Genomic DNA, 26,554 nt, shown 5'->3' with positions numbered 1-26,554 from the left:
TAGGCTACTATACATTTTGTTATTTTGGTCTCTTTTGCTTCCATGTTTTCTTTCACTCTAATGGAAAGAAAACTTCCAAAAAACACATATAAATGGAGTTCGTTTTACTACCATGTCTTAATTCATCTATAGATTTAAAGCTAATCTGCATTTAAAAACAACATTTCAGGGGAATATACTGACTAACTATCTTTGTTAGTTTTTAGTTTTATCCTTTTCACCTGCAATGCCTTGGTAACTGCATGCAAATTAGCGCATTTTAATTAGGCCTATTTTAACGCCTAATTTGCATATCAATGTGACGATTGTGATGACGTTATTAGATACACATTTTACTGTATTCACCTTTAGTGTCTCCCAGTACATTAGCCTGTATGCCCATGATAAATTGCCATAGCTAAACCTGGAGCTAATTTATCCATTAGCTAGTAGCCTACCTAAGTTAACTATATTTGTTTTTGTCTTCTGGCTAATTAGCTGGCAGTTTAGTCATTTGTTCATCACCACTCACCTTCAGACAAGCCAAGAAAAGCCGGCATAACATGGGACAGTAAAGTTGGAGGTGCTGCTACCTGTCTGTCTGAAGTGACTGCCGATGTCCGCACCAGTGGCGCCAGCAGGGGGGGGGGCCATGGCCACCCTGATATATTTGTTGGCCCCCCCACTGGCCCCCCCACCACACACACACCGCCTCGCCAGTCACGTATGCGTAGTAGTTTATCTGATATTTAACAACAAATACACAGCCAGCGAGTCGCTTGATTTGAGCTTCCAACGCTCATACTGCAGCCCCTCCCTCTCCCTCTGCTACCATGGTAACACTCTGATACTCGCGCGCACCACTCTGATACTCGCAAGCACCACTCTGAGATTCGCACAGACAGCAGCAGGTTGCAGCAAAACGTTTTTTTCTACTGACTGAGGATCTGATTTGACAAAAATTCACCAGACTTCTAGAAGGTAAGTCGTATACGTTCGTTGCCTGTTAAGCCCCACAACACTTTAGGCTTTAGTGTGTTAGCTTTAGGTAGCAAAAAACGGAGATATGCTTACCTTTAGCTGTTATTCTGATCAAAATGTGTGTTCAATGGCATTAAAACGAGAAAAACGCTGGAAGACCTGGAAAACAGGCTCGGGGCTCAGTAAAGGCTGGCTTGACTTCAGGTATAATTCGTCTGTAAACACACTTTGGCGGCTATCCTAGTTAGCATTAGTTTAGCTTGCTAAGCTAACGTTAGCTGATGTCGGTATGCTGGGCTGTTGTAATGCGTAGGCTACTATTAATTACTGCTGTGTGTAATGTCAATTTGCAGAAAATTAAGAGAAAGTCAACAGACATCTCTTCTTATTTGAAGAAGAAGATGAGTAAAGGAGAGACAGAGCTGGCAGGGGAGCAGCAGCATAGGGCTAGTGAGGAGATGGCCATACATGCTAGAAAGTACATGTGGAACTCTGTTTTGTAAAAGTGAAACTAAAACCTAAGTACAGTTTTATTAATGTGATTGTGACCTTTTTAATCATGTAAGTCTTCTACACACTTTAGGTCTGCAGCTCCTTCAAAATGAAACGAGAATCTATGCAGTGTTTCCTCTTCTGTGTTCTGAGGTTATGAGCCGACCATTAGTCAAGTTTGTTTTCATAATGTTCTGTATGCTAATTAAAAAAAAAGGGTAATCAGTTTGTTTACAAAGTATAAATATACATATACAAAACAAATGGAATACAAGCTATATGTATTACTCTCACCACAGTGGCCTAATCTAAAAAAATAGAAATATGTCTCGTCACCTATTTTCTGTCTAATACTAAAAGGTGGGGTTTTGTATCATTTATAATGTTTTGATTTTACTACAAAGGTCAATAATAGATAGTGTTTTTGTGTTCAATCACAGTATGTATTTACCCTGTTATACCCCTTGTGTTTTTGGGTCCTGTTGAAATAAAATAGTCATGTTTTAAAACTTGATTTAATAAAGTCATGTCAATCATCTTTGATCCCAGTGTGACACAAACAGCTTTGTTCAGTCCAAAACAATTTATAACCTAGAGACATAATATAACTGAAGAACATGTTGTGTTACTGTTGTGTATTGTATGTGTTGAGAATGCTGAACATGTTGTGCCTTACAATAAAGGAACTTATTTAAGCTGTATTTGTCTTTTTAAAAGGAAAGAACAACTAGCATATATTAAAAAAAAAAAAAAAAAATCACCAACACAAGTAACACAAAACAAGGTTCTTTTAAATGTTGTTTGAAGTAAAATGTTAACTATCCATATTATATTCACTTCAGATGAATAGTATCAGAAAATCTAAAATAAGAAACCAAAGTATATCAGTAGGTGATTCTCTTTGCCATTGTTTTCATCTAGTCTATACTTTTACAACAATTAAATTCTTGGTTTTGGTGGGCCACCCCAAGATTTTCAGTGGCCCCATTTGGCCACCCCTATGATACATTTCTGGAGGCGCCACTGCACTCCGCACCGCTGTGCGCGAGACGTGGAGGGAGGGAGGGGAGAGAGAGCATCTGAACTTCACAGTCTAATCTCCCGACCTGATATTTTTATTTTTGTATTCAATCAATATATTTTTGGAAAGGGAAACTGTGCGCAACCAGCAGTAGATATATATCCATTTATTTCAACAACAAAAAAAGGGAGAAAAAAAGGGCACTTTCTCTGGAGGAAGAAAAAGTGCAGGTGCTCAAACCCACTTTGATGTCTATGTGTGCACGTGCCTGCCCCTCTCTGACGCTCTCCCGGTGTGATTGTGTATGCTGTGCGTGCGTGGCCTGCCGGTGCCGTATGCGTGTGTGGATGCCTGAGAGAGAGAGGGAGTGAGTGAGCACCGTGCTGTGGCTTATCCTTGTCCTATGCGGATTTCACCGCTGACTGCTTGCCCGAGCGGCGCGCATCATCCACCGCAGGCAGGGGTATACAGACTATTGATGGGAACTCTGTGATCGGATCAACTTTCACGTTTACCGGATATAGGAGCGGATAGAAGGGGGGAAACTGCCCTGCTTTGTCGAAGGGTTTATTACTGGGATTTATAGAGGAGAGGATGCTCAAGGCGAGAGGTGAGCAATGGGCAAGGTAAGCGGCATGTTAAAATGACCAGGTTAGCTCTAATAAGTGTGAGTGGCTAAATAAACATGCTATCATTGAATCTGTATTGAGCCGTGCTGCCGAACGGATAACCCCACTTGGCCTTGCATAGGAATGTGTGTTACACATGGCAGCCCGCATAGGGAACCACCGCAACAGTGTGTGTGTGTGTGTGTGTGTGTGTGTGTGTGTGTGTGTGTGTGTGTGTGTGTGTGTGTGTGTGTGTGTGTGTGTGTGTGTGTGTGTGGTGTGTGTGTGTGTGTGTGTGTGTGTGTGTGTGTGTGTGTGTGTGTGTGTGTGTGTGTGTGTGTGTGTGTGTGTGTGTGTGTGTGTGTGGAGGGGAGGTTGGGTAATGCGTAATGCAGACCCACCATGGGCGCACTCCTCCTATCCATCGTTACCTGAAATATACAGGACACCTGCTTTCTCAGCACACATGCGCATAGGGTGACGTAAGTTATCTGTGTTGAGAGCTTGTTGACGCACCAGGCCAGGCCATGTCACTTTATAAACTGTATCACTCTCACGTATACTTACTTAGCTACTTAGTTAGTGCTATTCAAATGATAGTACCTACAGCAGAGTTGAAGTGTAATTAACTAACCTACATTTACTCAATTATATTTGGAGGTATAGGCCTGCTACTTGAATCTACATCAGAGGGAAACATTACATCTTACTTCACTACTTTATGTGAAGGCTTTAGTCCATGGCAGTAGTGGAATGTAACAAAGTACATTCACTAAAGTATTGTACTTAAGTACTATTTTTACATACCTCTACTTTCCATGTAATGCTACATACACTTTTACTCCACTACAAGTAGCCTATTGTACTTGTACTCTAGTACTACATTTATTAAACACTCATAGTTACTAGCTACTACTTGGGTATATGAATACACATGATGTGATGCATTACTTTCATTCTTACAATAGAGTTTTAAAAAGTATCCGGAGTTGGCTTGACAAACTTAAGTACAATTATTTGACATGTACTTATACTGACAAAAACACAATAATATTATACATTTTACTGATAATATTTCCGTACTACTACTTCAGTAATAGTTTAAATTCAAGATTTGTATTTGTCTTGGAGTATTTTAAGACCATAGTAATTCTGCCTACCAAGGTTATTTTTCCACCACTTGTGACTGTTATTTTGCTCAGGAACGTATTCATATTTTGACTCTAACTTTTCTGATAACCGTTTGAATCATTTTCTATACAAAACATGTCATGACTCCAACTGCTCAAATGTGAATTTTTATTTTATTTATTTTTAACATTGTGTTGTTAGGGTTGCAGCGTAGATGTGAAGGTTCCGCCATGGGCTTGGGGTAATGGTTACATCATTTTTATTTTAAACGTTTTTATAAACCAATCAATCAACGATCAAGGAATTCATCAGAATATGAATACATATAAGACAAAATGTAACAGTACAATCTTACTATCTACACTGAACAAAAATATAAACGCAACACTTTTGTTTTTGCTCCCATTTTTCATGAAATGAACTCAAAGATCTAAAACATTTTCTATATACACAAAATAACCATTTATCTCAAATATTGTTCACAAATCTGAAAAAATCTGTGATAGTGAGCACTTCTCCTTTGCCGAGATAATCCATCCCACCTCACAGGTGTGGCATATCAAGATGCTGATTAGACAGCATGATTATTGCACAGGTGTGCCTTAGGCTGGCCACAATAAAAGGCCGCTCTGAAACGTGCAGTTTTGCTTTATTGGGGGGGTCCGAAAACCAGTCAGTATCTGGTGTGAGGGGTAGGGTTAGGGTAATGTTGTGAATCGAGTGGCCCATGGTGGTGGTGGGGTTATGGTATGGGCAGGCGTATGTTATGGACGACGAACACAGGCCACTCGATTCACAACATTACCCTAACCCTACCCCTCACACCAGATACTGACTGGTTTTCGGACCCCCCCAGACCCGAACACAGGTGCATTTTATTGATGGCATTGTGAATGCACAGAGATACCGTGACGAGATCCTGAGGCCCATTGTTGTGCCATTCATCCACGACCATCACCTCATGTTGCAGCATGATAATGCACGGCCCCATGTTGCAAGGATCTGTACACAATTCCTGGAGGCTGAAAACATACCAGTTCTTGCATGGCCAGCATACTCACCGGACATGTCACCCATTGAGCATGTTTGGGATGCTCTTGATCGGCGTATACGACAGCGTGTTCCAGTTCCTGCCAATATCCAGCAACTTCGCTCAGCCATTGAAGAGGAGTGGACCAACATTCCACAGGCCACAATCAACAACCTGATCAACTCTATGCGAAGGAGATGTGTTGCACTGCGTGAGGCAAATGGTGGACACACCAGATACTGACTGGTTTTCGGACCCCCCCAGACCCCCCCAATAAAGCAAAACTGCATGTTTCAGAGTGGCCTTTTATTGTGGCCAGCCTAAGGCACACCTGTGCAATAATCATGCTGTCTAATCAGCATCTTGATATGCCACACTTGTGAGGTGGGATGGATTATCTTGGCAAAGGAGAAGTGCTCACTGTCACAGATTTTTTCAGATTTGTGAACAATATTTGAGAGAAATGGTTATTTTGTGTATATAGAAAATGTTTTAGATCTTTGAGTTCATCTCATGAAAAATGGGAGCAAAAACAAAAGTGTCGCGTTTATATTTTTGTTCAGTGTAATTAGATAATATTATTACAGTCATAGGGGACACTTTTTCTACATTAAATACCTTCAATACTTCTATTACATATTCCTCATTGGCCTACTTAAATACTTCTACTTAACCACATTTTAAATGCAGGAAATTCACTTATTACAGCGTTGTATTAGTGTTTCTACTTAGGTAAACAATCTGAATACTCCCTCCCTCACTGATTTACAGACAGCTGTCTCCCTGCAGTTGAGCATCACTACTCGGGTGTTTGACTTCATCAGGTGACTCTTCTCGGAGTTGTTTCATCTCGATGTAGTGACAGTAGCACAGATTGAAGTACTTATTACACCACCAGATGATTCATTTAAATAGAGCTCAAAGCTGTGAGTCATAACATATCAAACGACAATGGGTGCTGTCATCGTGTCCAAGGAGTTATTGCAATACTCGCAGGCCGAGCATCCCAACAGTCTGTCTCTGGATGAAACTTGATCAAATACACACTCTGAAACTGAGCTGTACTTTATAACAGAAATTCCTTATTTATTATACTTGAGGATAGATTTTATCATTTTAATTTTGGTTTAAGAGCACATGTTGATGTTTGTGTAACTGTGCATATTCAATGTTGCACAATTTGATATATTATTGGATTTAGATAGTGTAGTATATGGGCTACAACTTGTAGCCCATATGTACTCCCACATATGTAGCCTGCAAGTCAAATAGCATTGTTGGAAAATAACAGACGCTTAGTTAAGTATTGTATTTAAGTATAACTTTGACATGTACTTACTTTATGTAGCATGTAGTATGTATACCAACTATATCATCTCAATGCAGCAATGGTAATGATTAATTTAACCTTGGAAGGGGTCGCTCTTCAGAATGAATATGTTTTCTTTTGAGACTTCAAGTAAATGCTATTGCTACTTTACTTTTAGATAAGTATAATTGTGTCATTGATTTGTTGTATAGGATTTGTTTTATGATAGAAATACTTCTTTCACCACTCTCAAATAGTGACTTTTAGCAGTCTGAAGGGTGGAAGGCCATATTTGGTCCAGGGATCACATGTATTCCTGGGAACCTTTTTACAGTAGATTTTAAATTTGGGATTGAATGACTTCACATAAATAGCAACATAAATTCCTCCCTCTAACACACTTACTGTCGATTGGCCCCAGATTCCTTCCCCTTTTAGGGCTGTAATGCACACAAAGAATAATATTACTAAAACATTGTGAGGATCAGATAAAGGGGTAGTTTCAAACACCTCGTGCAGTAGAGAGCATCCGCCATTGAAAACCTTTGTGTGGGTTTGTCTATGTCCGAACACGAAGCTGAAGATGATTTTGCAGAAAGGTGATACTGGGTGAAGCTGCTGAGTTTTACTTTCTTCTCTGTGCCCTTCATTCTCTCCCTCTCCTGCACATGCACACAAACACTGAGAGAGTTTTCTGTCAGTGTCCCTGCTGTGTGTCTCAGTTCCTCTGCGCTTCTGCTGATGTTTGCTTTATCGACAGGATGAGGTTCATGTGACTTCTTTCCCTGACAGCCTTTGTGTGTAGAGCAGCAGTGGACAGTGACATGAACATGAGATCAGGTACATGAAAAGAGTATTTTAAAGGTCAGTTATTGCTTGTTGCCCCATGATTAAAGCAGCAGCAGTCTGTTAATAATATTCTCATGTTAGCCAAATGCATGGGCACTATTTCAAGGGGCTGTTGAATGGATAGATTGTCAAAGGGTTCTGTCAAACAAAGGGGAGTACTGACCCCATTGTCTTGGGTCTGATTCCAATTACTTGATAATGAGCATCTGCATACTGCTTTAACCCACAGTTCTATACGTTGCTAGAGGGACAAAAATGTTCCCAAGAGACTGGCATTTGGCATTGAGGTCAAGTGTGTGGGAGTGTGTTTGTTGTTATGCCAATTGGCAAAAAGAGTGTTTGGCAGTAGGGGTTGCCTAAAAAAGTGCAACAGGCCTTGTCATCAAATGTTCTAGACTCTTGTGAGTAGCATTCATACATACTGTTGAACAAGTTACTAAAGCATGTCAGGTGTTCTTTTATCTGAAGATGATGCCCCAAGATAGATAATGATAAGAATGTAAACACATCACCTCTACATTGCCATTTAAAAATAAGTTTGTGTGTTAGCTGATCACTGAAGGGAAGACGTTTAGTTTGAGGTCACCAGAGGTCAGCTTTACTTTGGTGAGCACAGTGTGTTCAGTGTCAGTCACAGGGAGTTGTATCGGAGGATAGTGGGAAGTATCACTAGAGAAAAGTGTGACAGGAAAGCTGAACGATCGATTCCCCTCCGTCCTCTCTGAATTATGGACTCAGAAGAGAAAATGGGTTATGTGTGTGTCTGTGGGCAAACAGGCAGCTGCATGTGTGTGTTGGCCTGAATAAATTAAGCTGCCAAGAAGCTCCATCAGACACCTGAGTGCCAGAGCTTCTGTATGACCTACTTCCTGAGCAGGGAACCAGTGTTGAGCCACTCACTCAGTCACTATCATCAGTTATTGTGTGTATTCCTCAGTGTGCTCATTGACGCCATTAACAACACACACTAATACACATGTCGCCATACATAACATGGACACAACCATCATTAATAACAACTGGTTTGCATACTGTTTCATATTCATATTAATAATCATTGTATTATTTAGATGTTTATATTGCTTTGTTTAATTTGGTCTAAATTCTAAAACCAGTCTATTGCTGTGTTTATGTGTTGCCCCTTGCACGGATACAAAAAAAACCTATATTTAGCTAATTAGATCATCCCAAAAAAAGAGTAAGAATGAAGTTATTTCTAGAGTTTACTTTTATTCATATAATGTCTGTTTTTCTTTCTTACAGGGGCGTCCTATAACTCCTGACAGAGAAGAGGAGCTTTCATTGCCATAGCTACCTCTCCTCCGCTCCCATTGTCCACGTTCCCCCTTTCACCCCGTCTCTTCATCTTTTAAGTGTTGTTTTTTTTACATTTTTCTATCCCTCCACATCCTCCATAATCTGTCACCATGACAACCTCAGCCCTGCGCCGGCAGGTGAAGAATATCGTGCACAACTATTCAGAAGCGGAGATCAAGGTAGCCTATTAAAAACAAGCTGTACGTCATTCTGATTGAATGCCTTTAAATCAATGTCGAGTCATATCAGATCAATTAACGTCAGAACACAACTTCATCTAACTATAAACTTGCTTTGACATTTGTTATTTCTCATTTTTTATGATATGGTTACTTTGGATGAGAAAGAAAATGATATGCATACAAATACGAGAAGAAAAGGACGTCAATGATCCTCTGTTGGTCACGTGTAGGTTCGTGAAGCCACTTCGAACGATCCATGGGGCCCGTCCTCGTCTCTCATGTCAGAGATTGCTGACTTGACCTTTAATGTGGTGGCGTTTGCTGAGGTCATGGGCATGGTGTGGAAACGCCTGAACGACAGCGGCAAGAACTGGAGGCACGTTTACAAGGTGACCTCATGAGAGAGTTCTGTCAGATTCGGCTGCTCAGAATATTTATAATCCTCTCTGTGTACATGTTTCACTTCCTTCTTCTCGCTTACTAAAGCTTCAGCTGTTTCTTTAGCTTCCCTCTGACCGCTGATCTCTCACCACCATTTCCCGCCCTTCACCTTTCTCCTATTTGATGATTGACTGAGGTTGACATCTGTCGTTTGGAATGAAACACCTTTCCAACTGTAATGGATTTTGACAGATATTAGAGAACATATCCCACAGCTGTACTGTCCCTCTAGTGAAAACACTAGGTTACATTTTCACTCATCCTGACAAATGTCACAATATCGACTCCATGAATTGTCCCAAAATTGTAAAAGATATTATCAACAGTGCGTAGATAAGGTATCTTGCTGACTTAGGGGATCCTCTGACTTTCCTCTTGGGCCACAATGAGCTCAATCTAAAAACCCATTAGCTTCCTGTAGCCTATGGATATCAGGTCAACACTTCCTTTTTAATGTTGTTGTTTATAGTGCAATTTGCAACTTCAGAGGCATGGAGTTGGAAAGGAATTAGAGTTGAGAGACTACGTCCATAACAGGGTTGTTTCTGAAGTCGCCATTTTAGAGCTAATTCTAAGCTAATTTTAAGCTAAAATAACATCAGTTTATAGTTGATAGATTCCAGGACTTATTGGGCCCATGCATCCCACCACTTTAGCTCTCCAGCCGGACTGTTTACTTGCATACAACTAAAGCCCACACATTTTGGCATGCTAGCAAACTAAAAATAAAAATCCTAGCATTAGTATTGTAAGTATTTCAGCATGCTAAGCCTTTAGCTTACCTGTACAGCCTCACACATTGGCTAACACGGCTGCAGACTCTCCTGCATCCATGTCATTGCAGATCGCCCTGTACAGTAGATTTGTGTATGATATTAATGTGCTATCAGTGTATTAATCAGCTTTTGACTCCAGGCCCTGACTCTGTTGGATTACCTGCTGAAGACAGGATCAGAGAGAGTGGCCCAACAGTGCCGTGAGAACGCTTTCACTATTCAGGTACTGGACTGCAACAGGAGGAGAACCTCATCAATCTGACTGTCTCAGCAACATCTTCATTACCACAGCTTGAATTGTATTTCTTTAAGTAAATGTCATCCTTCAATAATTACCATTTATTTTATGTATGTGTGGTTCAGACGCTACGTGACTTCCAGTACATGGATCGTGACGGCAGAGATCAGGGGGCCAACGTGAGGGAAAAAGCCCGCCAACTGGTGTGTCTCCTTCGGGACGAGGAGCGGCTTCGACAGGAGAGGAGTCAGGCCCTGAAGACCAAGGAGCGAATGGCTGGGGGGGGCAGTGGAGGGGGCGGAGGGGTGTATGGAGGTATACCACCGTCTTACCACCCAGGCAGGCGGACAAGCCAGCCCAGCATGGCTGTGCTTTACGGGGAGGAGTTCAGCCGCTCCCGAGGCTCTCCATCTTCATTTAACTGTGAGTTCTGAGGGTATTTAAAACTGTAATCACTTACATTCCTGGGCCACATGGGGGCAGCAGAAACAATTTGTGAAGACAGCAGTGACATATCATCCCTTTTGAATTTACTTGGCGGGAAGCGAACAGTTACGGAGCAACATTTACAATTGTTTGAAGTTGTGTTTCTGCCAACGTGGCCAAAGTATTTGCATTCGTCAATGTCTTTTAGCTCTGTGTTATATGTCTCTAACGCTGCTAAGTACTCCACTGTGTTCACCAGCTAGTCACTAAATGTGTCTGCTGTGTTCAGGGCCGGCCCTCGGCATAGGCAGTATAGGCGAATGCTAAGGGCGCATCAACCCATAGGGGGCGCCGAAAATTGGAAAAAAAAAAAAAGTTAGAAATAAAAAAATAATATTTTTTTTTTTATTTCATAACAACACAATTTCCCGATTTTGGATCAACAAAGTACATCTTATTATCTTATACTAACAGAACTACGCCTATATTGCGTACAGCGCCCATAAACTATGAAAAAAGAAAATCTGCTTACAGTTCTGTTTCATATGGGTGTTGAGAGATGTATCCATAGATCTCCTAATGTTGCTCTCAAAGTGCACCAGATTGATGCTTTTAACTTCAATATTAAAAAAAAGTCTTCCCGGGGGTGCATGCCCACGGACCCCCCTAGAGGAGCCCCCCCCCCACTTAAATCATGTTCAAATGGATAGGATTGTGTCAATATCTTTGTTTTTGTGGTCATGCCACAATCATGCACGTGTGAATCATAGTGAGTGTCTGCATTTTGGGGGGGGGGGGGGGCGCCAGCTAAAATCTTGCCTAGGGCGGCAAATTGGTCAGGGCCGGCCCTGGCTGTGTTGCTTTACAGATAGTATACAATAGGTTTAACCCGCTCATCAATGGAGTAGGAACATTTTGAATACCACAAAAGTGAAAAAAAGAACACAGTTTGAAAACATTTCTAATAAAGCGTAAATCTCCCTTAATTGCCGCTTGTCCATGATATCATCCAGTATGACGTCCTCTTTGCGTTTTTGTAGTGTACTAAGCTTTAATATGCTCGCTGGATGGATGGAAAGCTAAAAATAACCTTTTAAACAATGTTAAGCAATGCAAAGGTGAGATTTAAGCTGGAAGTGTTCTCAAAGCGTCTTAGTGAATTAAATAGGCAAATGTACATCCAGCTTCCGTATGGGACTCATACTTGTTGCCAACCCTCCCGATTTTCGCGGGAGACTACCGATTTCATAGCCCTCTCCCGGTTTCCTCCCGGGGTCATGTTTCTCCCGCATTTCTCCCGATTTCTGAAAAAATCAGATTTACACACCACTGTTTCTACTCAGACTTTATTACAGCTACAGTACACCATTGTTTGGTTTCCATGGTAGCGCGTCTCTTTAGTAGCGTGCGCAACTATAGTCACAGAAAAACAGAACAAGAATCGACAACTCGACCCTCTGTTCACTCCTTTCCTGGTCCAGCCCACACATATGCTCCATCAAGAGGATGGTGCTACAGGCCGCAAGGCATTGCACTCAGAAGTACAATAAGCATGTTAATGTTAATCTAACAGCTCCGGCGATCCACTAGCACCCCCCGCCCCGCGGTGGTTTTGAAATTCTCCCGATTTCTGAGGTCTCAAGGTTGGCAAGTATGATGGGACTGTGTCTGATGCACTATGTGAGAGACAGTCACTGGGCTTGCATTTAGACTACTTTGCTGAAAACAGCTGCCTGCTGCGACTGAAAACAGCACTTTGAAGGATGTGAAAATGGATCACAACAGTAGCGTTGCTAGACAGCTGAACAACGAGCTGACCCTTGATATAAAGCTCTGTAAAGCTCAGGGGAGCTCCATACTCTGGTGATAATTATCATTTATCACTATCAGCTCCTTTGACATTGATTTTTGTTTCATAATATTGATCACTGCTTAAAACTCTGAACTTATCTAGAGCACAGAACAGCTAACTTTATGTGTTGGCAGTTAAGTGGATGAAGAATTCTCCCTTGTATTCACGCTGATTCCCAATTAAATGCATTTTGTGCTGAAGCTGAGCATTTTGGACAATCCGCCACATGGATTACCAATACTGCTGCGTGGGCATGAAAATATTCAAATGAGCCCCCCACTTCCTGTGCTCTTTGCCTCAGTGCGTCATTCAACCCCACGTCAATCTGACAATTTTCTCATCATACACACTGATTGCTTCCTCACTAAAACTCCTTCCCTTGTTCCCTCTGAAGCCTCGTCCTCGTCCCCTCACGCCGCCTCAGACCTGGAGCAGGCTCGACCTCAGACCAGCGGCGAGGAGGAGCTGCAGCTGCAGTTAGCTTTAGCCATGAGCAGGGAGGAGAGTCAGAAGGTAACACACACACACACACACACACACACACACACACACACACACACACACACACACACACACACACACACACACACACACACACACACACACACACACACACACACACACACACACACACACACACACACACACACACACACACACACACACACACACACACACACACACACACACACACACACACACACACACACACACACACATTGTGTAATCTCCTTCATCTCTCAGTGACAGCATACTCTCCCTCCACACACAGACCTTCCTCTGCAGCCACATGTCTCGTTGCCTCTTCATGATTCCAAAAGGACAATTTTGGTAGAAATGTTCCGAACATACGCCCACTTTAATCTAGCTAGCCCTTCCTTTGCCTGTTACCATAGAGATGGATGAAGACACACAACTACAGATAGCTCCAAGCCTTCTCCTAAAGTAGCCTGAGCAGTTACACACACAGAAACACACCTCACTACACAACTCACCATTCAGTGTCAGCATTTATTAACCCTCTAGTCGAGTGTGTCATAGGACTCATTCTAAGTAAACTGCTTATTTGTTGCCATCCAGTGATTTCTTCTTATTTTTGATAGCTAACTCCTTTAAATATCGACCGGCTCTCAAACACTTGGCCTGCATTCAACGCGTATTTTAATCACAGGTTTTTATGTGGAATCTTATATTTCGTCAACAAAATTGTTGAAAGAAATCAACCGAAATCCAAATTAAATGTTTGTCAATCATAATGAACCCACAGTTGAATATGATATAAAACAGAAAATCTCCATAATACCCAATTCTGCCATTTTGATTGTAAAATGACTTCACTGATTAGTTGATTGTCAAAATAGAAGGCATTATGTTTCCCTAAATCAACTAATCCATTAACCACCTTGTCGTTGTTGCTCTTTCAAACATACATCGCTCTTTCCTCGCACAAGTATAATTTAATCTTCTCCATCTACAGTAAAACATCCTCTGTGTTGCTCTGATCCAGCCTCTGCTCGCTGTCAACTAAATATTTCATCTGCACAAAAAAAGCCACCAGTGCTGCCTCTGTTTCACTTGCGTGTGTGTGTGTGTTTACGCACGTGTTTGTGTGTGTCCACGCTCATAACCGCGGTGATAATGTTGATGTCATGATACCGCCCCTGCAGGACCAGTGCTGTCGCCAAGGAGACGAGTCTCTGTTACAGAAGGCCCTGGATGAGAGCAGGAGAGAGAGTGAGTCGGGTACACAGGAGGTGAGTTTTAGAAACGCGTGTGCTCTGTACAGCATGTGTGTGGGTGCATTCGTGCTACACCAGGGTGAGCGGGTGCATTTGTAGGTTGTTTTTTTGGCAGGCATTAAGAGAATGAAGTGGAGTTTACTGTGAGAGAAACTAAACAAAAAGACACAGATCAGCATAACGAGGGAGGTTTGTGAGAGCTGAGAGAGGAGAAAGAGGTGCCTGCTGAATGACAATGGCTTTGTCTCGTATAACCATGAGCTCAGCATAATATTTTCCCTGAAAGCATACTCCTTATTTGTTAAGCCCCATAGCCCCCGCCGGCGGGGATACGGGCTTTTTTTTTCTCACGAAACTGTGTCTCAGGGCTTCTTAACATTTAACAACCTATTAATGTGTCATACCCACTTAACGGGAAGAAACTCAGCTAACTGACGATAGATATGAACCATTTAAAAACAAAACACAAGTGTAACGCTAAGCCTCTGAATTAGCACTAAGCGAAAAAATGCTAACGCACTTGACGGTAGAAATATTTTATACTTCATCAGTTCTGCACAAACAAGATATCATACGAAAGCTGAGACTCCACTGATTCCAATGGTATAAGTATAAAAAACTCGCGGCAGCAAAAGCCAGCAAAGACTACGCACAACTTCACTTTACGTAGCCAAAACGGCAAATATGTCTTACCTTTGCTGTTTTCTGATCAAAAGTGGTGTTCAAGGGCATTAAAACGCAGATAAACGCTGCTGAAGGTTAATCCAATGTCTCTGTGTCCCTTTGAAATGATTACTGATCATCCATCATCATATTTATGGGAATAAGCCTATCGTTTTCAGAGCGTAACATAGCTTTTGGTTTGGGCAAACAGCATGTGCATCACTCTCACTCCTCATGGGAACGTGTAGGTGGATTTAGGAACTTCCCTCTCGATTGGCTCTAACGGTTAAAAAGAGGTGTCAATCACCAAAATTGACCAATGGGTTCCAGAGATATGGCAAATTCACCCAAATAACCCCAGAGGTGGGTTTTTTTTCTTCTAAACCTCTCTAAAAAGGTCAAATCTCACTTGTTTTGCATCAATCTTGATACAGGGTACTTATTATATATTACAGTTTGGATTCCTAAAGCATTTAGTCTACTATCCCATCATTCAAGGGTGGTTTTCACTATAAGTAAGGTTTTTTTTGGACAGAAACTATAATTTACATTTTTTTACTGTGTTCAATCTGAATTTACTTTAAAATAAATAAATTCTATATTGATTCCGACTCTTCTACATCCAACTCACAGGTTTATCATTGCTTTGAGAAAAAATATTATTAATTTACCCCTTTTAGAAGTGAAGTTATAGTCATTTGTTCTGGGAATGTCATTTTCGAGCCTGAGACCTGAAAAACAGGATTGGGGCTTAACAGGTTAAAGCACACCAGCTCCTTTCCTCATTGCCTATCAACAAGCCAATCAGAGTCGCCATCTGTCTTATGTAAAGGTCTCTAGGCCTTGTAGTCGGTCATGTAACGTTGTTTCTATTTCGTCCCTACTGACCGCCAGAGGTGGTGCTTTAGCACTGGATATGTCCATCGCGCGCGCATGCGCAGCTCGAGTACCAATAACAACAAAGTCACCTGTGACCCACGTGACACCGGCTATATCAGCCGGTATTGTCAGAGGATCTGTTCCTTTTCATCTTCTCGCTGCACGAGGGTACCGTGGCTACGTTTTCGTAGCCTACAGCGTTCAGGCTTGAACGTTTGATCGGCAAACAGCTGGCCGCGTGGAGCTTCGCGACCGACAGTCGGAGCTACGGGTCGTTAGACGCGTCCTCCAGGAGCTGCGCCGGCTGTGCAGAGCCTCGACAGACAGGTTTGTGTCAGCTTGTTGCTAGTGATGGCTGTGTTTCCACACCCGCTCCCAGCCAAGTTGTCCTGATTACCGTCTTATTGTTTGTGGCTTAGACTTTCTGGTGACGACAGTGTTCCCGCTTCCTCTCCCATAAAGTTGCCCTTATGCTCTTTTGAAAGTTCTGCTTGTGGCGTTGTGCCCGAGCTATCATTAGCATTTGAGTCCCAGCTTTGGCTGCGTCCCTCATTCGATTTAGTATGGAAAGCCAAGAGTGTCATACTTTAAACCCGTTTTTCGTTTAGATGCAGAAAGTAAGGTAAGTACTTTCTATTTCCTAGAAGCTATTATCTGGTCTTAACATTTGTGTTCTGACTTGGTCGCTTGATTGTTAGCAGCAGCCGCTTGGCTAACACCTTGCTGTTGAGCTTAACTATTAACTCAGGGCAGTGCTCCCGCTCCCTGTAGCATAGGGTTTGATTGCAGTAGCGCTAGTTCGTTGTATTACTGCTCCTAGTACTAGACTCCTAGCACTAGGATGATATGCAGAGAACATCTTCACGGCGGGTGCTGTGTGCTCGGCATGTGCGGTTACTACTGTAACCAGACACGGTTCTATGCGGGCTGTTCTCTTTCTTAGAAGCTAATTATCTGGTCTTAACATTGTGTTCTGACTTGGTTGCTTGATTGTTAGCAGCAGCCGCTTGGCTAACACCTTGCATGTACGGTTAAGCTTCATTATTTAACTCAGCCGGTGAGGGCAGTGCTCTCGCTGCTGCTCCCGGTAAACGCATGGTATGGTTGCAGTAGCGCTATATCGTGGTATTTACTGCTCCTAGTACTAGACTCCTAGCACTAGGACGATATGCAGAGAACAATATTCACTGTGTGTGCTGTGTGCTCTGCATGTATGGCCATTAAGGAGGATTTCATCCTCCCAATATTATATTGTCTAGTGGGCAGCCGTTGGCTGACACTTTTAGGCACCGGCCACAGTTACTATTGTAACTAAGGTTCTAAGCCGTAAGTACTGGCCATAATTACTACTGTAACTACGGTTCCAAGCTGTGTAAGTACTGGCCATAGTTAATACTGTAACTACGGGGTTAAGCCGTAAGTACTGGCCATAGTTACTACTGTAACTACGGTTCCAAGCCGTGCACGTACTGGCCATAGGCAATACCGTAACTACGGCTCTATGCCGTGTAATGGCCATAGTTACTACTGTAACTACGGTTCTAAACCATGTAAGTACTGGCCATAGTTACTACTGTAACTACGGTTCCAAGCCGTGCAAGTACTGGCCAGAGTTACTACTGTAACTACGGCTCTATGCTGTGTAAGTATCCAAGCCGTGCAAGTACTGGCCAGAGTTACGACTGTAACGACGGTGCTAAGCCGTGTAAGTACTGGCCATAGTTACTACTGTAACTACGGTTAGATGCCGTGTGAGCCCTGGCCATGGTTACTGCTGTAACTACGGCTCTGTGCTATTCTATTCTTTAGAAGCTAGTTATCTGGTCTTAAACATGTGTGTTATTTGACTTGATCTCGCTTGATCGTTAGCAGCAGCCGCTCGGCTAACGTCTTGCGTATACTGTTAGCTTCTTTATTTTACCCAGCTAGGTGAAGGCAGTGCGCTCGCTCCCGCTCCCTCTACCGGTAATGCGGATGTAGCTACATCCCTTTTTCTGTTCGGCGAGTAGTAGCACCGCTCTACTCTTCCCGTTCAGCAGGTAGCCGGTGAAGGCTGTGTTCCCGCTCCCGGTTACACTGCATCTGGCGTTCGTCTCTAACTCAACCAGTGAAGGCAGTTCTCGCCCCCGCTCCTGGTAGACGCCAAACCGCCTTGTTTTTTCTGTTAAGCAGGTAGCTGGTGAAGGCTGTGTTCCCGCACCCGCTCCCGGTTACGCTGCATCTGGCATTCGTCTCTAACTCGACCAGTGAAGGCAGTGTTCTCGCCCCCGCTCCTGGTAGACGCGGAACTGCCTTGTTTCTCCGTTAAGCAGGTAGCCGGTGAAGGCTGTGTTCCCGCACCCGCTCCCGGTTACACTGCATCTGGCATTCGTCTCTAACTCAACCAGTGAAGGCAGTTCTTGCCCCCGCTCCTGGTAGACGCCAAACTGCCTTGTTTATTCTGTTAAGCAGGTAGCTGGTGAAGGCTGCGTTCCCGCACCCGCTCCCAGTTACGCTACATCTGGCATTCGTCTTAATTTAACCAGTGAAGGCAGTGTTCTCGCCCCCGCTCCTGGTAGACGCTAAACTGCCTGGTTCCGTTAAGCAGGTAGCTGGTGAAGGCTGTGTTCCCGCACCCGCTCCCGGTTACGCTGCATCTGGCACTCGCCTCTAGCTCAGCCAGTGAAGGCAGTGTTTTCGCCCCCGCTCTTGGTAAACTGCCTTATTTACTAATCCAGCTAGGTGAAGGCAGTGATCCCGATCCCGCTCCCGCTCCCTCTGCCGTAACGTGGGTGTAATTACATCCCTCTTTCTGTTCGGCGAGTAGCAGCAACACTCTACTCTTTCCATTAAGCAGGTAGCTGGTGAAGGCGTGTTCCCGCACCCGCTCCCGGCTACGCTGCATCTGGCTACCCACAGAATGGTTCATTCATGTAGCGCCTGTAGGGTTTCTCTTGAGCCCGAGGACGGCCATGACCGCTGCCCCTCCTGCCTCGGCCGCTTCTGGCGGTCAGTGGGGACGAAATTCGAGCATCTGAGGGAGGTTCTCACGGTAAACACCTGCATGAGCTGTAGCTGCATGCCTCGGGTGCTCAGAGTGGCTCGAATCACTGAGGTGGAACGTCTGGCAGCAGCCAACAGACACCTCTCCTTGTCACGTACTCCTCCAGATCAATTCGGCCGTTCCCGGCGACTTGAGGGAGCGATGGCTTTGTGTGCTCCCCCCAATAGAAGGACTAGAAATAGGCTGTCCTCTAAAGTGGATCGGCTAGCTGCCGATAGGGGCATGATGAAGTCGCCTCTTGGCCCTTCAGCCTGGGCCCGGTGTAGGGGCTGCTAACCCCCCGCCCCTCCTTCGGTTGGCACCCCTCCTTCGGCTGACGCACCTCCTCCGGTTGACGGAGAGTCCTCCGTCGCGGACCAGTCGAGCCAGGGGAGCTGTTTAGATCAGCTGCCCTCGGAGGCACTGGAGTGTGCCGCCCAAGCTAGGCAGACCAGGCAGCAGCACTCGGGTCCTCGCAGACCTGTGCCCACTCCCAGCAGGCCCAGGGGCCGCTCTAGCAGCCGCACTCAGCCGCTGGATTACAGGGGTGGTCTGCAGAGGTCTTAGCGGCCCACTCAACCGCCTCCCAATGACTTTCGTGCCCCATGTCACCCGCCTTCCAGGCGGCCTCGTGCCCCAGAGCCTGACCAGAACCCCCCAAGAGGCTCCAGGGTCCGGGGGGCTGGGCTCTGAAATCCCGGGGGTGGTCGGCGGTTGCTTTCCCAGCAGCAGCTCAGTTTCTGGGCAGTCTGTACTTCCGTCCCTTGGGTGGTTTTCACCTTAACCCAGGGGTACGGACCGCAGCTCCGGCCCCTAGCCTTCGGCTGGGTCTAATTGACAGTCGTCAGCGATCCGGCAGGGGCCCTACCTCTGGGCCAAGAGTTGTCCGTCCTTTTGTCCAAGGACGCAATCAACCCAGTAAGACCCTCTGCTTAGCCAGGGGGTTCTACTCGGCATACTTTCTCGTGAGCAAGAAAGTCGGCGGATTTCGCCCGATCTTGGACCTCAGAGGAAAAAACAGATTCCTGAAGGTGCTGCCATTCTATATACTGACTACTGCATACGCACAGGTGGAGTGGTTCCCAACCGAGGGATGCCTACTTCCACGTGGGCCGGGCAAGAGGATGCCTTATATTCAGTTCCTCCGGCCCTTGGGCAGACTGGCAGCTGCCTCGGCCGCTGGGCCCTTAGGCCCGCTGTCGTTGTGCCCCATGCAGATGTGGCTGAACAGCCTTCCCTTGGACGCCAAGTGGCACAGGCACAGTGAAGTCAGGGTGTCGCAGCATTGCTCCACTCTCCGTCACGCTGGAGGGGCAGGGCCTATCTCTGGTAGGCGTGCCCATGGGCGCCATCCCATCCCGCCAGGAGACCATCACCATAGGTGCATGTCTCTCAGGGTGGGGTGCAGTGCGGCAGGGCAGGACCATTCAGGGTCAGTGGTCTGCCCAGCAGAGTGCGCGCCGGGTCAACGTGCTAGAGCTTCGGGCCGTGCAGCTTGCACTCACGCACTTTCTACTTCAACTGGGGGGCAAGAATGTGTGTGTTCCTTGGGGACAGCATGTACATTGTTGCTTAGACAACAGTCCCTTCTAGATAGTGGACGTTCTCACTCCACTCTGAATTTATGTGGCTGCGATTCTGCCCGACATGTTCGGGTCGACGGCGCCACGGCGGGGTGCCACAGGTCGGTGTCCCTCTTTATGAGAGGGGCTTTACGGCAGCGTCCCCCTTGCACCCCGAGGGCTCCGGCTTGGGACCTGCCCTTGCTGCCGGATGCCCTATCACCTCCTCCCTTCGAGACCCTGGCCCAGGTGGGGCTTAGGTGGCTGCCCACAAAGGCAGCATTTCTGCTTGCCATAGCCTCAGGGAAGTGAGTCGGGGAGTTGCATGTCCTCTCCATAAACAATACATGCCCGAGGTGGGACTCTCATGCGTTGCCCTTTGGGCAAATGTGGCATTCCCGCCGGGGTCCTTCCACAAACTCACTTCAATCAGCCTGCCCAGCTGGCACGCTTTGACATTCAGGAGTACGGCACATCGAAGTTGCTGTGCCCGGGGGGTGCCCAAAGGGCGTATATCAAGGCTACTGCCTGTATACGGCAGGAGGAGCAACTCTTGAGTTTGCCCTGGCGGCACTAAAGGAGGTTAGGCCCTCTAACCAGTGGCTTCCCCACTGGGTTGTCGATACCATCTCACAGGCTTACGGGGCCAGTGGTCGCCCCCTGCCATCAGGCTGAGATGCCACTCTACAAGGAGCATCTCAACATATTGGGCTGCCCTGAGAGCGGTGCCCCTGGAGACCATCTGCGCCGCGGCGTCGTGGGCGTCTTCTGGCACATTCTCCAGTTGTCATCAGGTCAATGTCGCCACTCCCCATTCTTTGGGCGTGGTCCTTTTGCCGAGCTCCGCTGCTTCCAGTGGTGAGCAAGGGCTTGGATTCTTCATGACATTGTTGGTATAGGTCATCCAGTGCTAAAGCACCGCCTCTGGCGGTCAGTAGGGACGAAATAGAACGATAGTTACGGCTGTAACTACGGTTCTATGAGTCCCGGATGACCGCCAGAGTTCCCTGTCACTCTTGTGTGCTCGCGAGAAGATTCGGGGAACAGATCCTCTGACAATACCGGCTGATATAGCCGGTGTCACGTGGGTCACAGGTGACTTTGTTGTTATTGGTACTCGAGCTGCGCATGCGCGCGCGATGGACATATCCAGTGCTAAAGCACCGCCTCTGGCGGTCATCCGGGACTCATAGAACCGTAGTTACAGCCGTAACTATCGTTTTCCCAACAGGGATATTAATGTCGTTAGTTTGTTTTTTACAGCGGAAAATTAGTACTACACTCTGTTAAAACATTCTTCTTCGCTGACAGAAATACAACTATCTTCCGAACACCGCCTCCTCATAGAAATGAGTTTATATGGAAGTAATTTGCGTTAAGAATGTAATTCAACATATTTGTGCACCTTCAAGACATTCACAGGTTTTCTTTACAGTATTAGCTTGTGAAAACTAAATCAAAACATAAACCTAACAACAATTAGACACAGGAAAGTAAACCAAGTTTACAATTTCATAGTCCTGGTATATTAACACCAAACTTTCCACGCTTATGCAACGTAAACAAAGAAGCATTTTTATATTTCCTGTAAAGTAGTTTATGTAACAAAGTGTATTGTTTGTGTTAGAATATTTCCAGTGATTTGACCTGCAAACTTCATCTCAGCAATCTGCTGTAGCAAAGAAATAGCAATTACTAACAGCAACAGACGTCCTTGAAGAAAATGCAATCATGGGAAGCGAGCATGAAGAAAATGCAATCATGGGAAGCGAGCATGATTAAAAGGACACACAAAAACAAAAATGCAACAATAGAACAAACAACTGCAAGAAATGAGTGTGCGTGTCTGAGTGTGCGCATCCATCTCACCAGAGCGAACTCCTTGTTGAGGACCATCTGCTCCAGTAGCGAAGACTCGTTGTGGAAGAGGTGAGGCTGCATGTGGCTCCACATGAGGGGGAACCACCTGAACTCATCCACATACTTTAATAGTAAATCGTCTCCCTCGTCCTCCTCCACCGTGTCTGCACACACACATGGTCACGCACACACAAGGACAAAAGGACATGGAACAATATGTATAAATGCACACTTCATGTAGATAAGGAGCATATTATGGACCTTTGCTATATACAGCTTCACGGTGGCGTGATGGTATATCATCACTAAGCAACTGGGTTGTTTTAAGGTTGGGTTGCTAAATAAGGTGGCGGTCTGATACCATGGTGACAAAAAGTCATGCCATAGCAATAACAAATGCCATTGTAATACGTTCTAGTCCGTATCAGCTATTTCCTAATTATAATTATGTTCAATCACACCTCTATTATTCGTCTTGACTGTATCTTACTCCTGTGTTCTGCTGCTGCAGATTTAGACACTTTCACTAGAAAATCAATCAAATCTGTCCTTGAAACAACAACAAAGCTTAGAATGCACAGCCGTATGTCACCTCATCACACTTACGCCTTAAGGTTATGTCTTTACTTTTATTATAAAGGTAAGATACAAATATGTATTGTATTGTTTGTATTTCATTGTACTACAAGCTATATCAACTTCATGCGATTGATTATTCTGTCTGACGATTGTCCTGAAAGTATTTTTTTGCTTTGGTAAATGTTATTTTGGTAGATTAATTAGTGATGACTTAGGGTGTAAAAGTCTTTATTATATTATAAGGGTTTTTGTTGCTACTTTTAGGTGCCCTCCTCTCTGACTGACGTTATTCCTGACAAATTCTGCGCTGCCGGCTCCTGCAGAGTAAACTGCAACAGGACTCTGTTGCAGTCTGAAAAATCCCCTCAAGCATTATTCACTGCAATATGTCACTGTATCTCTTTGCCAATATACACACAAAACCAAACAAAATATATGCATATTGTGCCAAAGCATCTAATATACCTATTTCTACTATTATACAGGCTGTAAAATAACAGAAACCATTGAATACTTATATAACTATCAAGGATGCTTAAAACAGTTGTTATAAATGTGTGCTTTCATTCTAGCTTGTGCATATTCATACTCAAATAAAACAACATTTAGTGAGCTTTAATATTCCTAATAAGTGCATAAAGACGTCAGTATCACTTCAGCAGATCTTCACTGTTCGTGAAAACCGTGCATCTGTAAAACATCAACTTTTTAAAAATGTACAGCACAATGGGACAATGTCTTGTATTTTATTTCGACATTTTGCATGGTTTATTCAGCTTAAGAAATATCAAAATGGTGTCTTAAGATACACAATCCCCCAGGGTAACGGGGTATCCAGTAAATGTAAAACATGGTTTTGATTGCATAGTGATGATGAATTACACATTGCACACATTCACATATATTTTGAAGTAATGTATCAGAAAACTGTATAGAAATAGCTAAATTCAATAATACGTCCTTGTCTTTACCGAAATGCCTTGCTATTTAAGTTCTGACTTAGTTAACAATGACTTACATGAATGATACATTCCTCTAATACGCAAATGAATATCTTGACTCAGGAATGCATACAAAAATGGCCAATAGTATAGACATGCTACAAAACGTGCCAAATTAAAAAGAAAATCTTAAGAGATGCATATACAAAAACCTGACTCAAAACAAGTCAAAATTCTGTCTCTTCTATCTAAATTAACAAAGATCTGCCAAGCTGAATACATAAATAGGAATTGTCATATTATACAAGGACAGTATCATTTACCATACTCGCCTCCACAGATCTCCAGAGTTGACTCTCACCTGGCTCGTATTAATAGTTTTGTCTCCCTCTGTAGTCCGCCATGCTGGAGCTGGTCGACATATTTGGCCAATCATCCGAGGCCCCTCCCCCGCCTCATGACCCTTGGAACTCTACCCAACCCAGCGATGACGTCTCCTCGGACCCCTGGGACTCTGTAGGTGGGTGGCTCATCACACACACACGCTGTGAGGTTTTCTTATGCTTCACAATGTGTGTTTTTTTAACTGTAACAGCGGTCCAATCCAGCACTCCTGTGATTGGTAGCCCTTGGACGGCCCCTCCCTCCTCCTCCAATGCGTCCAATCCTTGGGCTCCATGTGAAGACTCACACACAGACCCCTGGGAAGCTCCACCCGTCTCCTCCAGTCCTGTCAATCATGCGTGGGACAGCCCAACAGACAGAGGTACCTGAGAAGTACCAAGCATCAACTAAATGCATATATGTTGTCGTTTTCAATATCTGTCCAAACAATGTTATCACTACCTTTTGCCTATTTTATTTAATGTTTTTTTTTTTTTTTCATGCAGATGGTGACGGGGAAGATCCGTTCGCTGCACAGGAAGAGAACAATCCTAAACAGGAAGCTCCTCAGCTGTCCTCCCCTCAACCTGCTAGTCCCACAGGTATTGTAGTACAAGACAGCAAGAAGTACCACAGTCTGTACATTTGGATCTTAGACGCAGTAATTATCAGTCCAGCATGAGCCTATGGACAGCAGCACTCATAGATAGTACTCACAAAAAAAAGTTGATATTGATACACAGTATAGACAAAAGGTGGTTTGCTGTTGTGTTTATTTTATTTACATACAGTATGTTCTGCTGCATTGCACGAAATGTTCCATAGCTTGTGTCCATCCCTTAGGGTTGTGATCGTTTTTAGCTTTCAATTAGTTTTAGTTATATTTCAAATGTAGCTTTGGCTAAGCTAAATTCTACACAATGCATGTTGTAAATTATGCAGGAATAAACTGCATGTGAAAAACTATTAATTGTTAGCAGTTCCAGTACAGTGCCATCTTGTGGCATTCAAAGCCGGTAAAAGAGTTCTGCGTTGTCTTCGTAAACCTCATAATATTTCTGTTCCTGGAGCAGATGAAGAGCTGTTTGGAGGGAAGGCAGACTCCGACCCATTTTCCGGAGCAGATTTTAACCCTGATCCGTTTGGGAGCGACCCTCCTGTGAACCCTCTGGTAAACGGACGAGAGTCGGCCAGCCCGGAGATCTTTGACCTGTCCCGGCTCGCGCCCCCCCTCAGCGCCCCTGCTTCACGGTTGTGTCGAACCCCAGAAGCCTTCCTGGGACCTACGGGGGCCTCGCTGGTTAATTTAGACGCACTTATACCCTCCAACCCTGCCAGCAATATGCACAACAACCCCTTCCTCTTAGGTAACAAACCAGAGTTGAAGAGCCCACACACACTTTACTTGTATGTGAATGTGAATCTAGAACCGGGTTCTCAAAGAAAGATGAAAGATAATGTCTGTGAAATGATTGTAATTTATTTTCATTTGCTTAAATGTATCAGGCCCTACACTTATAGAAATGTGTTTATTAGGATAAACCCTTTGAGATGCACCATCTCGTTTTCAAGGGGGTCCAGAAAACTTCAGGCGTGGAGATAAAAAAATAACTGCGTTGACACTTGAAACAATGTGGGCCTACTGTTTCTAGGAATAAATAATAATGAAGAATCTAACCAAGGTGCAGGATCAATAATAACATTGGTATTTAAAAAATCATATCAACTGTCATCCCTAACTGTATTTCCAAAAATACTATTGTGATATTGTCCTTTCCTTCCTGTCTCCTCAGGTCTGAGCGCCCCGTCTCCCACCAACCCGTTCCACTGCGACCAGCCTCGCCTCACCCTCAACCAGATGCGACCGTGCTCCACATCCCCCCTGCCCCCCCACATGCTCTCCTACAGCCCGTCGCTGCCCCTCCCGCTGCACCACCAGCCCTCCGCCCTCCCCTCCTCCCTCACACAGCCTCACGCAGGACTCCTGGACCTCCCCTCCAACCTTCCCCAGCCCCTCCTGCCCCTCTCCCCCTGCCTGGCGCAGCACACTCAGTCACACAGCCACAACCCCTTCCTCTGAGACCCCCTGCAGCTTCTGAGCTCCGGTCTGCAGAGGGAGACGACAGAATGGACTCTTTATTTTGGATGAATCTATGCCGACTACAACGAGACAAATGAGCCTGAACTGGACCGCGGATCCTGGTCTGATGTGATACAACTCGGATTGTATTTGACATATCAGCTGCTATACAACCTGAACTCTTGAAGAAAAAGCAAACACACAACACACACA

General features: G+C 44.6%; 1 protein-coding gene across 3 annotated transcripts; it reads left to right on the top strand.

Annotated features, from left to right (window-relative positions):
• The first annotated feature begins 873 nt into the window (after window positions 1-873).
• epn3b (epsin 3b) lies at window positions 874-26,554 on the top strand. 3 transcript variants are annotated; one of them, XM_034093754.1, is made up of 12 exons: window positions 874-960; window positions 8,664-8,896; window positions 9,130-9,288; window positions 10,256-10,339; window positions 10,480-10,777; window positions 13,027-13,145; window positions 14,300-14,386; window positions 24,274-24,397; window positions 24,473-24,643; window positions 24,768-24,863; window positions 25,335-25,628; window positions 26,055-26,554. In XM_034093754.1, exons 2-12 carry the CDS (start codon window positions 8,828-8,830, stop codon window positions 26,339-26,341), a joined length of 1,788 nt encoding a protein of 595 aa, XP_033949645.1. In that variant the 5' UTR covers window positions 874-960; window positions 8,664-8,827; the 3' UTR covers window positions 26,342-26,554. The 3 variants fall into 3 exon arrangements, with proteins under 3 accessions (XP_033949645.1, XP_033949644.1, XP_033949646.1); XM_034093753.1 differs by lacking the exon at window positions 874-960 and adding an exon at window positions 2,864-3,099; XM_034093755.1 differs by lacking the exons at window positions 874-960; window positions 8,664-8,896; window positions 9,130-9,288 and adding an exon at window positions 2,864-3,099.

Source organism: Pseudochaenichthys georgianus, chromosome 1 (assembly GCF_902827115.2).
Source record: "Pseudochaenichthys georgianus chromosome 1, fPseGeo1.2, whole genome shotgun sequence".
Classification (NCBI taxonomy): Eukaryota; Metazoa; Chordata; class Actinopteri; order Perciformes; family Channichthyidae; genus Pseudochaenichthys; species Pseudochaenichthys georgianus.
This window is presented reverse-complemented; position numbering and strand designations above follow the sequence as displayed.

Bases quoted from the DNA above. Each gene is read 5' to 3' on its own strand.
- epn3b (XM_034093754.1), top strand. From the start codon at position 8,828: ATGACAACCTCAGCCCTGCGCCGGCAGGTGAAGAATATCGTGCACAAC. The intron at 10,778-13,026 runs GTGAGTTCTGAG...TTCCCTCTGAAG, and splicing joins CTCTCCATCTTCATTTAACT to CCTCGTCCTCGTCCCCTCAC. The intron at 24,398-24,472 runs GTGGGTGGCTCA...TAACTGTAACAG, and splicing joins GGACCCCTGGGACTCTGTAG to CGGTCCAATCCAGCACTCCT.